General features: G+C 51.0%; 1 protein-coding gene across 1 annotated transcript in view; it reads right to left on the reverse strand.

Moving 5' to 3' along the window:
• Positions 1-66: 66 nt before the first annotated feature.
• LOC121543136 (tyrosine-protein phosphatase non-receptor type 23-like) overlaps positions 67-12611 on the reverse strand; it is a 39480-nt gene continuing 26935 nt past the window's right edge. Inside the window, exons 4-23 of the mRNA XM_041852841.2 lie at positions 10272-10348; positions 10109-10158; positions 9780-9911; positions 9610-9690; positions 9243-9374; positions 9089-9136; positions 8908-8964; positions 8617-8675; positions 8350-8429; positions 8070-8250; positions 7814-7959; positions 7372-7692; positions 7133-7287; positions 6426-6577; positions 3700-6193; positions 3212-3396; positions 2964-3068; positions 2677-2815; positions 2367-2483; positions 67-1391 (exon numbers count right to left, since the gene is read on the reverse strand). Of these exons, the coding sequence (XP_041708775.2) occupies positions 792-1391; positions 2367-2483; positions 2677-2815; positions 2964-3068; positions 3212-3396; positions 3700-6193; positions 6426-6577; positions 7133-7287; positions 7372-7692; positions 7814-7959; positions 8070-8250; positions 8350-8429; positions 8617-8675; positions 8908-8964; positions 9089-9136; positions 9243-9374; positions 9610-9690; positions 9780-9911; positions 10109-10158; positions 10272-10348 (5311 nt within the window). The 3' untranslated portion in view covers positions 67-791. The remainder of the gene's footprint in view (positions 1392-2366; positions 2484-2676; positions 2816-2963; positions 3069-3211; positions 3397-3699; positions 6194-6425; positions 6578-7132; positions 7288-7371; positions 7693-7813; positions 7960-8069; positions 8251-8349; positions 8430-8616; positions 8676-8907; positions 8965-9088; positions 9137-9242; positions 9375-9609; positions 9691-9779; positions 9912-10108; positions 10159-10271; positions 10349-12611) is intronic.

Genomic DNA, 12611 nt, shown 5'->3' on the forward strand with positions numbered 1-12611 from the left:
ATTCAAACATTCCATAAGCTGTGGGTGTGTATTTTAAATACAGTAGTCAAAACCATGACAACATAACATTATGGTAGTCTAATTTTATTCAAGATATATTTAGTGTTAATGAAACTCAAGAAAAAAAATATTGTTAAGACGTGCTGATTCTGCTCTATGTATGCGGTTACCATAACGAGAGCGCCGCACTGCAGATTCAGGTCCTCTGATAACAACGCCTTCGTCTGCAAGCTCCTCCCCCACCCTTTGGCCTCTGTCTGCATCACCTTAGTGCAATCATATCACAGTCACTACCATCATCACCTTAGTCCACATGAAGAGCCCGTGCCAACCCCGTGCCCAGAGCGACCAGCTGTAAGAGGGGACCATAGACACTGTGCTGCTAGGAGTGCATGCTGGGATTGTAGTGGTGCTGAGTGGCCAGCTCTGAAGCAGGGAGTGAAGATCAGACCCATCTGGCACAGGTAGAAAGACAGAAAGAGAAGGAAAGAAAAGACAGACGAGTGCACAGTGATTTGGTCCCAGAAGCACAGCCAGTCCACCAGTGAGGGGAGGGGGAATGTAGGACCCCTGAAGTGTCCCTAAAGCGGCAGAAAGGTCAAGGTCCAAACCAACCCCTAGCCCCTACCACTAGGCACTTCTAGTTGTGATTCTTGGAGTTTCCACCATACTAGTCATTTTGGTTCATTAACTAAGAATCAGAGAATCAAGAAGAGCTAGTACTAAAGGCTACAGGTCTGTTTGACACTAGGCTATGAAGTGAGAAAGAGGGCCTTATTGGCTCCTGCGTCTCAGCTCTTGTTGAGGGTCCAGAGGGGGTCTAGGCTGCTCAGGGGGTCTTCTCCCCCCTCCTCGCAGGGCCCCTGGTGGAGGCCCTGGCCCTCGGCCGGCTGCAGGAAGCTCTGCTTGGTGACACGGTGCTTCCCCTTGCCCCCACCACCCTCCATGGAGAAGGCCTCGGGAGTCAGAGAGGCCAGCAGCTCCAGGGAGTTCGGGGCCGGGCCAGGGGTCACCTCTGGGACCACATGATTATTGGCTGTGGGGGCAGAGGAAGGGGCGGTGGCATCCACACCATTGGGTGGTGGGGACTGAACCTTCTCTGGGAAGGAGAGTGGGGGACTGAGGGAGGAGGGTTGGGGCTCGCTGGGAGAGGGGTCCTGGGTGGGGGCGGCGGCTGGCTCTAGCTCTCCATCCAAGGGCAGGTCGGTGGGGGGGATGAAGGGTTGGTCCTCCAGACCAGAGGGGGCGCCAATGTTGAGGCCAGGGTCCATGGCTGGGTCAGTGGCACTGGGGGGCCGGATGCTGAGTTTGGCGATGGTGGCCTGAATGGAGCTGATGGTCATGTCACCTCCCAGAACTATGTCCTGTTGGGACTCTTGCCGAGAGTAAGGCTATAGGGAGAAGACAACCAGACAATATTTAGCCAAGAGTGAGCAGTACTGTAGTATAGATAGGTTGGTTGTTAAGCAACAAAACCGACACGTGCGCAACTATGGGGCAAAACAGACAGGGTTGGCTTAGATTGTTGACAACATGTAAACTATATTTAGTCTCCAATGTTTATTGAAAACATAAATAAATGTGCACAATAAGCACTTGTTGTCTCTCAAATACATTGTGATGGAAAATGTTATGTTTGTACTTTTCTAATAACCAATTCGACTGGGATCATGCAAGTGACTGATTGATCGTGCCTGGGAGGAATCCTCACTCAGTATAAGCAATTTGGCAGTACGCCCAGAACATTGTTTTGAGAACTAAAGGGGGTATCTGTTTCAAGGTCCCAGATTTGGGAGAAGAAGCCTTGTGAGGTGTCAGTCAGTCACATGCAGGAACTAACATTAATGAAGAATAATGAATAATGTAAATCATGCAAATATAACTTGTCTGTGTAAACAGTATATAAGGGAACTAACGGGACTGCCCCGGTAGAGCTCCTGACAGACGTGTACTCCTTGGTGCATTAAGTTTGTTGGAACCTCTCCAGCTTGCTGCTGATAAATAATTATTTATTTAATATTTACTTCAGGTGTCCCTGGTGTTGAATTTCCACGACAACATCATTACAGATATTGGTTAGCTAGCTAGCTAATTTTTGCCATATTAGCATTGACATGAAATCAGTCAAAACACCTCAAAAACAAGACATGGTATCAATAACAAGATAAAACTAGCTGACACGAGTCACTTACGATTCCCCACATTGCAGCTTCTTATCATTGTTGCTAGCTATCTGGCCATCCAGAATCACAACAACTCACAGACTTCTGCCCCATTGAAGCATGCGCATCGTTTTCGTGATGTGAGACCATAAAGCCTGAATGCCAAAAGGATCCAAAACTGGCTCAGTGAGAGACTGGGCTCACCTTGGTGACAGCAGTGCTGGGTGTCTTGCTGCAGGGGGCGGTAGGGAGGTAGCCATGTCTCTGGAGGACATGCTCAGCGTGTTTCAGCACCGCCTCGTAACAGAACTTCAGGTGCAGCTGTGGACAGACACCAGACAGAGGAGACACCTTGAAGAGCCATCACATCAACAAACAACACTGATTCAATGCACTGGGAAAGTGACAAGATGTGCTTTTACTAGAGAACTTGCCTTATGTGACGTCACGCTTACGAGACTGCACATTTAACCCCTTGTAAAGCATGAGCTTGTTAGGCGTGTGTTTTTCTCACCTTCTCCTGCAGCATGTTCTTCCTCTGCTGCCTCATCTTCTTGACCAGTAGAGGTAGGTCAGGGATGCTGTTCCCTGCCTCCAGCTCCTGTACCGCTGCATACAGCAGACAGAGGGCACCGGTACGCCCCACGCCAGAGCTGAGGTCATGGAGAAAGACAGGGTTAGTGGCAATATTCACATACATGTGTGTGTGTGTTGTAAGTACACACACACATCCACACACACACTTGGTTTTGATTAATCATCATGTTTAGTGATAGTAATAAAATAGCATGTGTGTGTTACCTGCAGTGCACAACAATGGGTGTGTGTAAGGGCCTCTGGTGCAGGTAGTATCCATGAACCTCCTGGATGAAGCAGATTAGATTGCTCTTGCTCTCAGGAAGACCCCTGGAAGGGAGGGGGAAAGAGAGAGAGAAAGAGAGAGGAAGAAGAAGAGAAATGGTATTCGTTAGCCAGATGTTCATTTCCATGCATACAGTGGTTACTCAGTTGTTCCTGTGTGTGTGTGTCCTGTGACTGTGTGGACTCACAGCTCAGGCCAGGAGGTGAACTGTAGGTGTATGACGGTGCGTTTGAGGCTCTGGTCACGGTACTGCAGGCCAATCATTCGCTCCACGTGGGTGGGCGTGGTCTTCTGCGTAGTCAGGGTGACTGTGATTGGTCCCTGAGCAAGCTGCTGGCCGCGTTCTGTCGGGAAGTAGCGCAAAACCTTTCCCTACGGAAACACAATCAAGAGACAAAGAGTTGGGGTTCTTTCAATAAATTATAAAGTGTCAATCAAAATATGGACTGATAACATCAAATGGAATAATTCATTTGTGTTTTCACAGACGTTTCTGTCAATAGTCTGGAAGTAAATAAACCATCTACTCAAAGTTTTGCCTTATCCAATTCCTTACCTACTTCTTATTCCTCCTTGGGTAAAAAAACAACAGGTGGTACATCTACCACGGTGGTAAGCCTTTATGAGCGACCCCTAGAATGGCCCATTCCTTCTCCCCTGAGTGTGTGCTCATACCTTATCTAGCTCCTGCTCTGACACCAGCATGACCACCAGCGAAACCTTCTGCTCCCACACCATGAGCCAGAAGTCTGCGGCCGTACCCGACAGCGGAGCCTGCGTGGCGATGAGGCGCGGGCAGTAGGGCGACAGCTCCTCCACAAAGCTGCCGTTGATGTAGTCGTCCTTGCCCGAGCGCAGCAGCACGCGGTTACAGTCGTAGGGCATCACGTCCTGGTGGCGGTTCTTCATGGTGTAGCAGCGGGCGATGGCAATGGACAGTTGCCTGGCGTCCCTCTCCTGCCCCTCCTGGAGCTCCTTCCAGCGGGCATCCAGCGGCGACAGACCACCTTCGTCCACCGACGGGCGCTCCAGAGACTCCACGGCCAACCGGAAGCGTTCGAGTTCACCGCAGAGGCGTGCTACGCGTTCGGGGGCTTGGTACGGGTCGCCCTGGATCAGCCGGACGCCCTGGGAGCTCTTTTTACGGCGCTCCCCGTCCTGAGGGTCAGCCTTGGTGGGTTGGAGGACGTTGGCGGGGGCCTTGGGGCCGCCGGGCTGGCTCTCTGGGCTGGAGGAGAGCAGGTCGTCTGTGATGGAGTTCTGGTGCGGGAAGAGGGAGGTGGAGGGGGATGAAGAGGAAGGGAGAGAGGGTGGACCGCCGGGGGTGGGGGCCGGGGAGGGCCTCTGGGGGGCCAGGCCTAGGGAAGAGGGGCCTGGGGAGGGAGAAGGGGAAGGTGAGGGCGAGGGCGAGGGAGGGATGACGTTAGGTGGGGGGGCCACTGGAGGAGCTCCAGCAATCATGTGCTGGGGAGGGGGCTGAGGTTGACCCATAGAGGTGGGCTGTGGTGGGGCTCCGGGAGAGCCGTTCACACCTGGAGGAATAGGGTACATGGTGGGGGTCATGGGGGCTACAGGCTGGGGAGCCTGGGACTGTTGGGGTGCTGAATGAGGCATCATAGGAGGCTGGTAGCCATGTTGGGGGGGCTGACCAGGGTGGGGCATCTGGGGCCCCTGAGGTGGGAGGGGGCCACTGGGCAGGTAAGCCTGAGGGAGCTGGACATGATGGGGCTGGGAAGCAAGGGGCATCTGCTGGTGCAGGCCAGGAGGCATGGGCTGGTTGGTGGGAGGCAGGTAAGCCTGGGAAACTGGGGGCATCGGCTGGCTGTTAGGGGGCATTTGATGATGAGGGCCAGGGTGTATTTGTGGATGAGGGTGCATTTGCTGTGCGTTGGGATGCATTTGTTGTTGTTGGGGAGGTAGCATCTGCTGATGAGGGTGCGGGGGCATCTGTTGGTTGGCAGGGTGCATGTATGGTTGGGAGACAGGGGGCTGGGAGGTGGGGGGCATCTGTGGGTGAGGGCCCCTTGGGATCATGTGTGGGGGCTGTTGGGGCAAGTAGCCCTGCTGAGGGTGTTGAGGCTGATAGCCCTGTGGTAACTGGGGCTGGTAGCCATGCTGGTGTTGTGGCTGGGGCTGACCAGGATATGGCTGCTGATACTGGGGGGGCATGGGCGGCCGGGGCTGGTGCTGGTGCTGGGGGGGCATGTACTGTGGGTAACCCTGCTGGGCCTGGGGAGGGGGTCGGGGCACAGGCATAGCCCTGGGGGCAGACTGGTAGACGGGGGGCAGCTGCCCAGGAGGGTGTTGGTACTGCTGCTGTGGATGTTGGTGTGGCACCTGGCCGGGCGCTTGCATGGGCACCCCAGGCTGGGGCATGTACTGTGGGTACACACCCATCTGTGGGGGAACAGCGAAGCCTGCAGAGACAGTAGGTGGTACAGGATGGCGTGGGGCTGAGTTATAACTGGGGATGGGGGTCTGGATACTATCTACCGTTGTAGTGGAGGGACGGACAGAGGCACGGGCAGGCCCGACTCCCCCAGGTTGGGGGGCTTGTGGCTGGGGAGGGCCATAGCCAGAAACAGGGGGCTGCTGGGGGGGTAGCTGAGTGAGGGGTCCGCGAGGGAAACCCTGGGCGGCGAGCGGGCCGGGGAACTGGGGTGGTCGAAGGTTTGGGGGGAACCGAGGGGCATAGAACGGTGCCCCAGGTGCCCCTGGCCAAGGTAACGAAGCATTGCCACCCAGGTTGGCACCAGGGAGGAAAGCCTCAGGTCCGGGGCGAAGGGCAGAGGGCAGAGAGGGGTGATCGGGGGGTAGACTACGGAGCTCGTCAGGCAGGTCTCCTCCCAGGCTCAGTATAGCAGCGTTGATCTGGGCCAGCTCGGCATCCTCCAGACTAGAACAGGCAGAGTCCACGTCTGAGCCCCCCTTGGACCCCAGGGACGGTTTGGCTGCCGTGGGCCGAGAAGGGGGTTTCTTCTGGGTCTCCCTGTCCAGCACGGCCTTCCTCTCCTCCTCCCTGCCCTGACACAGGTTCTTAGCTCTCTCCAGCAGGTGGGAGGACTTGGTCTCCAGGTCCTCGTAGAACTCCTTCCCCTCCTGGGACTTCTTCATCAGGTCCTCGTAAGCCTCGTAGGACGCCACCAGGGTCTGCACCGTGCCGTTCCACCTGAGAGTTGGAGCGAGAGAAAGGAAGGAGGAGAAGATGAAGGGAACAATGACATGAGGCTAGTGCTTATGTAGCTAGTGTTTCCAGTGGATATTTGTCTGCTCCGATTTGTTTGTGTGTTCTGATTTTCTACATTGGCCCCTTCCCTATGGCCTTGGATTGGAACGGCGTCAAAGTCCTTTGCCCAATAGTACTGGTGTCCCACTAAAACCCTTCCCAAGCCCTTGCTCACTTGTGTTCCATCTCGGTAAGGCCCTTGCGGACCGAGGCGTATTGCACGTTGGCTTCCGTCAGCGCCTTGAGGATGTTCTCCTGGGCAGACAGGTTCTGGTCAATGTACACTTTCACCTGCTCATACTTCTTCAACTGCTCCTCAAACAACCTCTATAGGGAGGGAGAGAGGGAGGGAGAGAGAGAGAGAGGGGGGGGAGAGAGAGAGAGTGGGGGAGAGGGAGGTGGGGAGAGAGAGGCAAATGTTACATATTGTGTCTTAAGAGGCATGCACAGCGGTCTAAGGCACTGCATCGCAGTGTTGCGACTACATCGCTGTTTGATCCCAGGCTGTGTCACAACCGGCCGTGACCGGGAGTCCCATAGGGCGGCGCACAATTGGCCCAGAGTAGTTCGGGGGGGCTTTACTTGGCTCATCGCGCTCTAGCGACTCCCTGTGGCGGGCGGGGTGCCTGCAGGCTGACTTTGGTCGTCAGTTGAACAGTGTTTCCTCCGACACATTGGTGCAGCTGGCTTTTGGGTTAAGCGAGCGGGTGTTAAGAAGCGCGGTTTGGCGGGTCATGTTTCGGAGGACGCATGACTCAACCTTCGCCTCTCCCAAGCCCGTTAGGGAGTTGCAGCGATGAGACAAGATCGTAATCACGAAATTGGGGAGAAAAAAACGGGGTAAAAAAATATATTTATATACACACACACAATGTCCTGTACCTTCATGTCAGTGCGCTCAGTAGTGACCAGGGAGGAAGTGATGTCGTCCTGCTGGATGAGGTCACGCAGCTGTTTCTCCAGGGTGCTCCTCTGGTCCCTCATCTCTTGCACCTTCCCCAGGATCCTCTTCATACACTGCAGCCCTGCCACCTCCTCTGTAGGATCACACACACACATTTAGAAACACACTCCAAATGACCACACAAACACATAACTCTTTTCCACTCTCCTATACCCACCCTCGTTGAGTTGGGGCCTAGGCAGGGCATCTCTCAGGGCATCCAGTGGTCCCCCCAGCAGCCTCAGGTTACTGATGTGCAGGTTCATGGCTCTGTGCAGCTCTGTGTTGGTGAAGCTGGCCTTCTCATGGGCCTCCATGTACTTCTCCAGGTCCCTGCGGATCTCAGCCAGGGTCTGGGCATGTGCCTGGGGATGCAGCTGCGCCGCAAGGCCTCCTCCTGCCGCCTCTTGCAGCGCCCGCAACCCGGCCTCGTCCTCCTCCAGCACGTCCCGGATCTCCCTCAGAGACGCCTCCACGTCCGTGAACACACCAGACAGGACTGAGGGAGAGGGACATAGGGATTAGTATCTAAAGGCTGTGTGCGTATGTGTGTGGGTATGTGTGTGTGTGAGTGTGTGACATGTGTATGTGTGTGTGTGTGTCCCAAGCCAACCACTCACCCTGCATGGACTGAATGAGGCTCTTGACAGTGTCTGGTCTGACACTGAGCGCAGCACACTTCTCCATCAGTACAGGGGGGATGTGACTGTACATGTCCAGGTTATCTACTGAGTCTGGCTCCAGACCCAGAGAGTCCATAAACTGCCTGCAAAGCCAGAGCTAGATCAGTAACCACACAAAGTCACTATATTAAACCGTAAAGGCATACCTAGACGTCTCAAATACACACACAGCCCCTCCGACTCTCCTACTCACTCTAGAGTCTCATTCCTGCTGTCTATCTTGGCCATGATGTCCCGTAGCAACTTGGCCTTCTCTTCACTGTAGAGAGAGGAGGCCTCGTGGGCAGCCATGGGCACCAGCTTGGAAAACAGGTCTGGTCCTGTGACACTGGGATCAGTTGGGTTCACGGGCAAGGCCTTCACCAGGGGGGCACCTAGAGAGGACATGATGACAATGAAAATCAAAATATAGTATATGAAATGCAGGAGAGGTTAAGTGTGAGGATAGGTCGTAGGTCAGGGTTCAATGTTACCTTTGACTGAAGCAAGAGTCTCCAGCGAGGGGACAGTCTCATGGTAGATGAAGTCATTGTCTTTCTTGGCAGAGTTGAACCTACAAGGGACAGAGGATAAGGAATAGCAGAGGAAGGGTCAGAGAGAACCACTTAAGCGAGAGCTCCACTGTTTGAGTGAGAGAGTGTGGCAGAGTGTGTGTGACTGTCTACATCTCAAAGGGTAAAGACTGTACCAACATAGCCACAATCATAAGTGAATATACAGTAGAGAATATAGCTGCTTACTTTCCCCCTATCACGTCCATGGTGAACTTCAAGGCCTCCTGCACACTGTCCGGCTGACCCTGTTAAAACAGAGAGAACGAGAGAAGAGAGAGAATTGAGGGAAAGGAGCATAAAGACAGTTCCTTTGTTATGAAAATGTATTCACTCACTAACTGTAAGTCGCTCTGGATAAGAGCGTCTGAAAATGACTAAAATGTACATGTTATTGTAAGCTTGATAACAGATACAAAAGAAACCATTTCAGAATGCCAAATGGAAAAGGTTACAGAGTCAACTGGAAGGTGACTGTACCTTGGCCAACTTGATGGCTTCACTGAGTTTGTCTAAGGAGCTCTGCAGGTAAGCCAGCTGTTAAAAACAAAAAACCACACAGCTTTAGAAAAATAGGTGTATAAGGAGAGAGATTGGTGTGCATGTAGAGGTATGGAGGCATCAGAGGAAGATACACGGGGGGACGACAACGACGACATACCCGCTCTCCATATTTCTGTTGCTCCTCAGCCTGCTTCCCCATATGCAGCTGAAAATAAATATAATGTTATTAAATAAAATAGTATTTGTAAACCAAATTCAGAACACATTTGCAATATACTCCCTCACAACTCACTGTTCTGTCTCACACTTACATGGGCGATGGAAGCAAAGTAGTAGATCTTCATCTGCACCAGTTTTTTCCAGTCCTTCTGGATCTTTCCCAGCATGGAGGCCGTGTCAGAGTTCTCCAGAGCCCTGCACGCCTCCTTATAGTAGTCCACCACCTACACCAGGCCAACAACAGAACAGTCGCACACCTGGGTCGGACTCATTAGGGCACACCGTAGCAAAACATTTTGCGACAGAAAATGAAAATTCGCATTTTCCTATTGGATAAGTTCAGTTAGTCCCTCCCCGTTTGATGCCTATTGAGAACGACCCTGCTCTAGGACAACTGAGGTCTAGAGGGTGTTATCATGCACTACTACTATGTCTTGTGTTGAGAGGAGAGAGATTTACCTGAGCACTGATGCGGGCTACAAGGAAACTCTTCCTGTTGTCCAGCATGGACTTCTCCAGGAGACACTCCTGAGCCTGGCCCTGAACGGAGACAAATAAACATGATGAAGTGTGTGAGAACACATGCATGTGCGCACGTGTGTGTGTGTGTATGTGTGTCTGATAGTTACCAGCATGAGGTTGATGTTGAGGTTAAGGATCTGGTGACTCATGTCCACGCTGAAGTTGTGGCTGAAGTGGTCCCTCAGGTAGGAGAAGGCCCCCGCGGAGCACTGGAAGTGTGTACATGACACCTTCATCCCCTAGATAAGAGAGAGAGAGAGGAGGAAAGGGGTGAAAGAGGAAGGGAGACAGAAGAGAGTGAGGATGGAAGCGAGAGAAATAGACAAAGGGACATATTGAGTTTCAGAAAAAGGATGGCAATACAATGGATGTCAGTGTGAGATGTCATGGAGAGAGGTTAACGTGTTAAAGATAGATGGCCATTGATTCTGCTCACCTCTTCTGACACCCTGTTATCCATGGCTCCCAACATGGAGTGGAGAGCACCTACAGAGAAGATAACATTACGACAATAGGAAATAGCTGTTTGACGGATGGTTTTGCCCTCCGTGCTGATCTAAGGTCAGTTTTACATTTCACCACTCAATGGTTCAACTCACCCAGGTTATAGAGGATGCAGGCTTGCTCATAGCTGATGTCATCATGAGTGACTGTTTTTCCAGAAAATATTTCTGTCCTGGTAAGAGAGAATGAAATTGGTGACACACTGTATTGGACACATGAGGGTGTGGTGTGTGTCTACGTGGATGTGCCTGTCTGTATTTGTATATACTATGGATCCCCATTAGTTCCTGCCAAGGCAGCAGTTACTCTTCCTGGGGTCCAGCAAAATTAAGGCAGTTATATACAATTTAAAAAACATTACAATACATTTCACAACAGATTTTTACAACACATTAAGTGTGTGTCCTCAGGCCCCTACTCTACTACCACATATCTATAACACAAAATCCATGTGTATAGTGTGTATGTTATCGTGTGTGTGTATGCGTGTGTCTGTGCCTATGTGTGTCTTCACATTCCCGGCTGTTCCATAAGGTGTATTTTTATCTGTTTTTTTAAAATCAGATTTGACTGCTTGCATGAGTTACTTGATGTGGAATAGAGTTCCATGTAGTCATGGCTCTATGTAGTACTGTGCCTCTGCCATTGTCTGTTCTGGACTTGTGGACTGTGAAGAGACCTCTGTTGGCATGTCTTGTGGGGTATGCATGGGCGTCCGAGCTGTGTGCTAGTAGTTTAAACAGACAGCTTTGTTGCATTCAACATGTCAATGCTTCTCACAAATACAAGTAGTGATGAAGTCAATCTCTCTTCTACTTTGAGCCAGGTGAGATTGACATGCATATTATTCATGTTAACTCTCCGTGTACATTTAAGGGCCAGCCGTGCTGTCCTGTTCTGGGCCAATTGTAATTTCCCTAAGTCCTTTGTGGCACCTGACCACATGACTGGATAGTAGTCCAGGTGTGACAAAATTAGGGCCTGTAGGACCTGCCTTGATGATAGCGTTGTTAAGAACGCAGAGTAGCGCTTTATTATGGACAGACCTCACCCCATCTTAGTTACTGTTGCATCAATGTGTTTTGAACATGACAGTTTACAATCAAGCATGTGTTCTGTTATACAGGTAACTCTTGATTCACAATATAGCAGGGGATGTAAAGCCATAACACCAATGTTCCCTCTAAGCTTAGCCCAGAGACTAATTAAAGCTCCCCCGGGACTGCCGCGCAGAAATATCAGCCCACAGAGAGAAGCACAAGATTGAACTTAAACTTTTTAGAGCAGTGGTAACCAACCGGTTGATCGCGATCGACTGGTCGATCTCCAAGGCATTCCTAGTCGATTGCCAAACATTTCTGTAAAAAACCCAACGATAAAGCCTTGTGTTCCTATTTTAATTTTTTTCGTCTCGGGCTGTTGGCAAGTAGGTGATCTGTTGCCATTTTGAACCATTGCATGTGTCTGAAGGTAGAAACTCTGCCTTCCCAGCGGGCCCAGAGAGCAAATCAAGTGCACTATAGGCCTACCGCTGGCCAATCGGATGGCTCAGATGACCGTGTCTGCAGTATCGTAGCAAGGCATAAAAGAAAGCTACAGCAAAGTTGATACTGTGAAATTTCAAAACGTTTAAAACCATGACTAGAGAGACTGTCAAACAGATGCTGTTTTTATGAGTGAGTTCATGTTTAAGTTCTTACTCAGCACTGTCAACACTTTGTATTCAATGCTTTTATAAGCCATAAAAAGCACGTTTTTCCTATATCCACTCAGCGCTACAACAAGCACTGCAGCAGTAATGAATGAGTAGGAAAGTGTATCTATAGGCTTGCGTTGTTGTTATTATTAGCGGTTTGGGTCTTTTTTAATATCGAGGAATATTTCACTTTCTCTGTTCATAGGAGTAACAACATGACTTTGTGCATGAGGCAGAAAGAATGCGGTGCGAGTCGAGTTTCGCCAGTTGGAAGATGGTGTCCCTTTTTGGTCAGTGAAGGAAAGGGAGAGCGGAGGGACGTTGAGAGGCGGACCCTCAGTCTGCAGCTCTCTCCCTCCGCTGAGACTGACCATCAGACGCAGGCACCATCAGCCCAGTAAAAAAAAAAAAATTCAGCTGTGCTTCACAAGTAATACAACTGCGGATCTATTTCCGATGTGATCATATAGTCTACCTCAAATGTTGAAATGTAATTTTTAAAAATAGCCCAAACAACAATGCATTGGCAGGGCAATTCAAGCAAAGCCAATATGTGGTGATAATGTATTGGGCCTATAGCTTACTGCACAAACCTCATTGCTACAGTACTGTTTTTAATTGATTCATGTTGCATAGGCGTACGGGAAAAAAAGTCATGTTAAAAAAATATCTGAGCGGTAGATCTCGGCTTGCATTTTGACACAAATTGATCTAGACTCAGAAAAGGTTGGTGACCACG

Source organism: Coregonus clupeaformis, unplaced genomic scaffold (assembly GCF_020615455.1).
Source record: "Coregonus clupeaformis isolate EN_2021a unplaced genomic scaffold, ASM2061545v1 scaf0790, whole genome shotgun sequence".
NCBI lineage: Eukaryota > Metazoa > Chordata > Actinopteri > Salmoniformes > Salmonidae > Coregonus > Coregonus clupeaformis.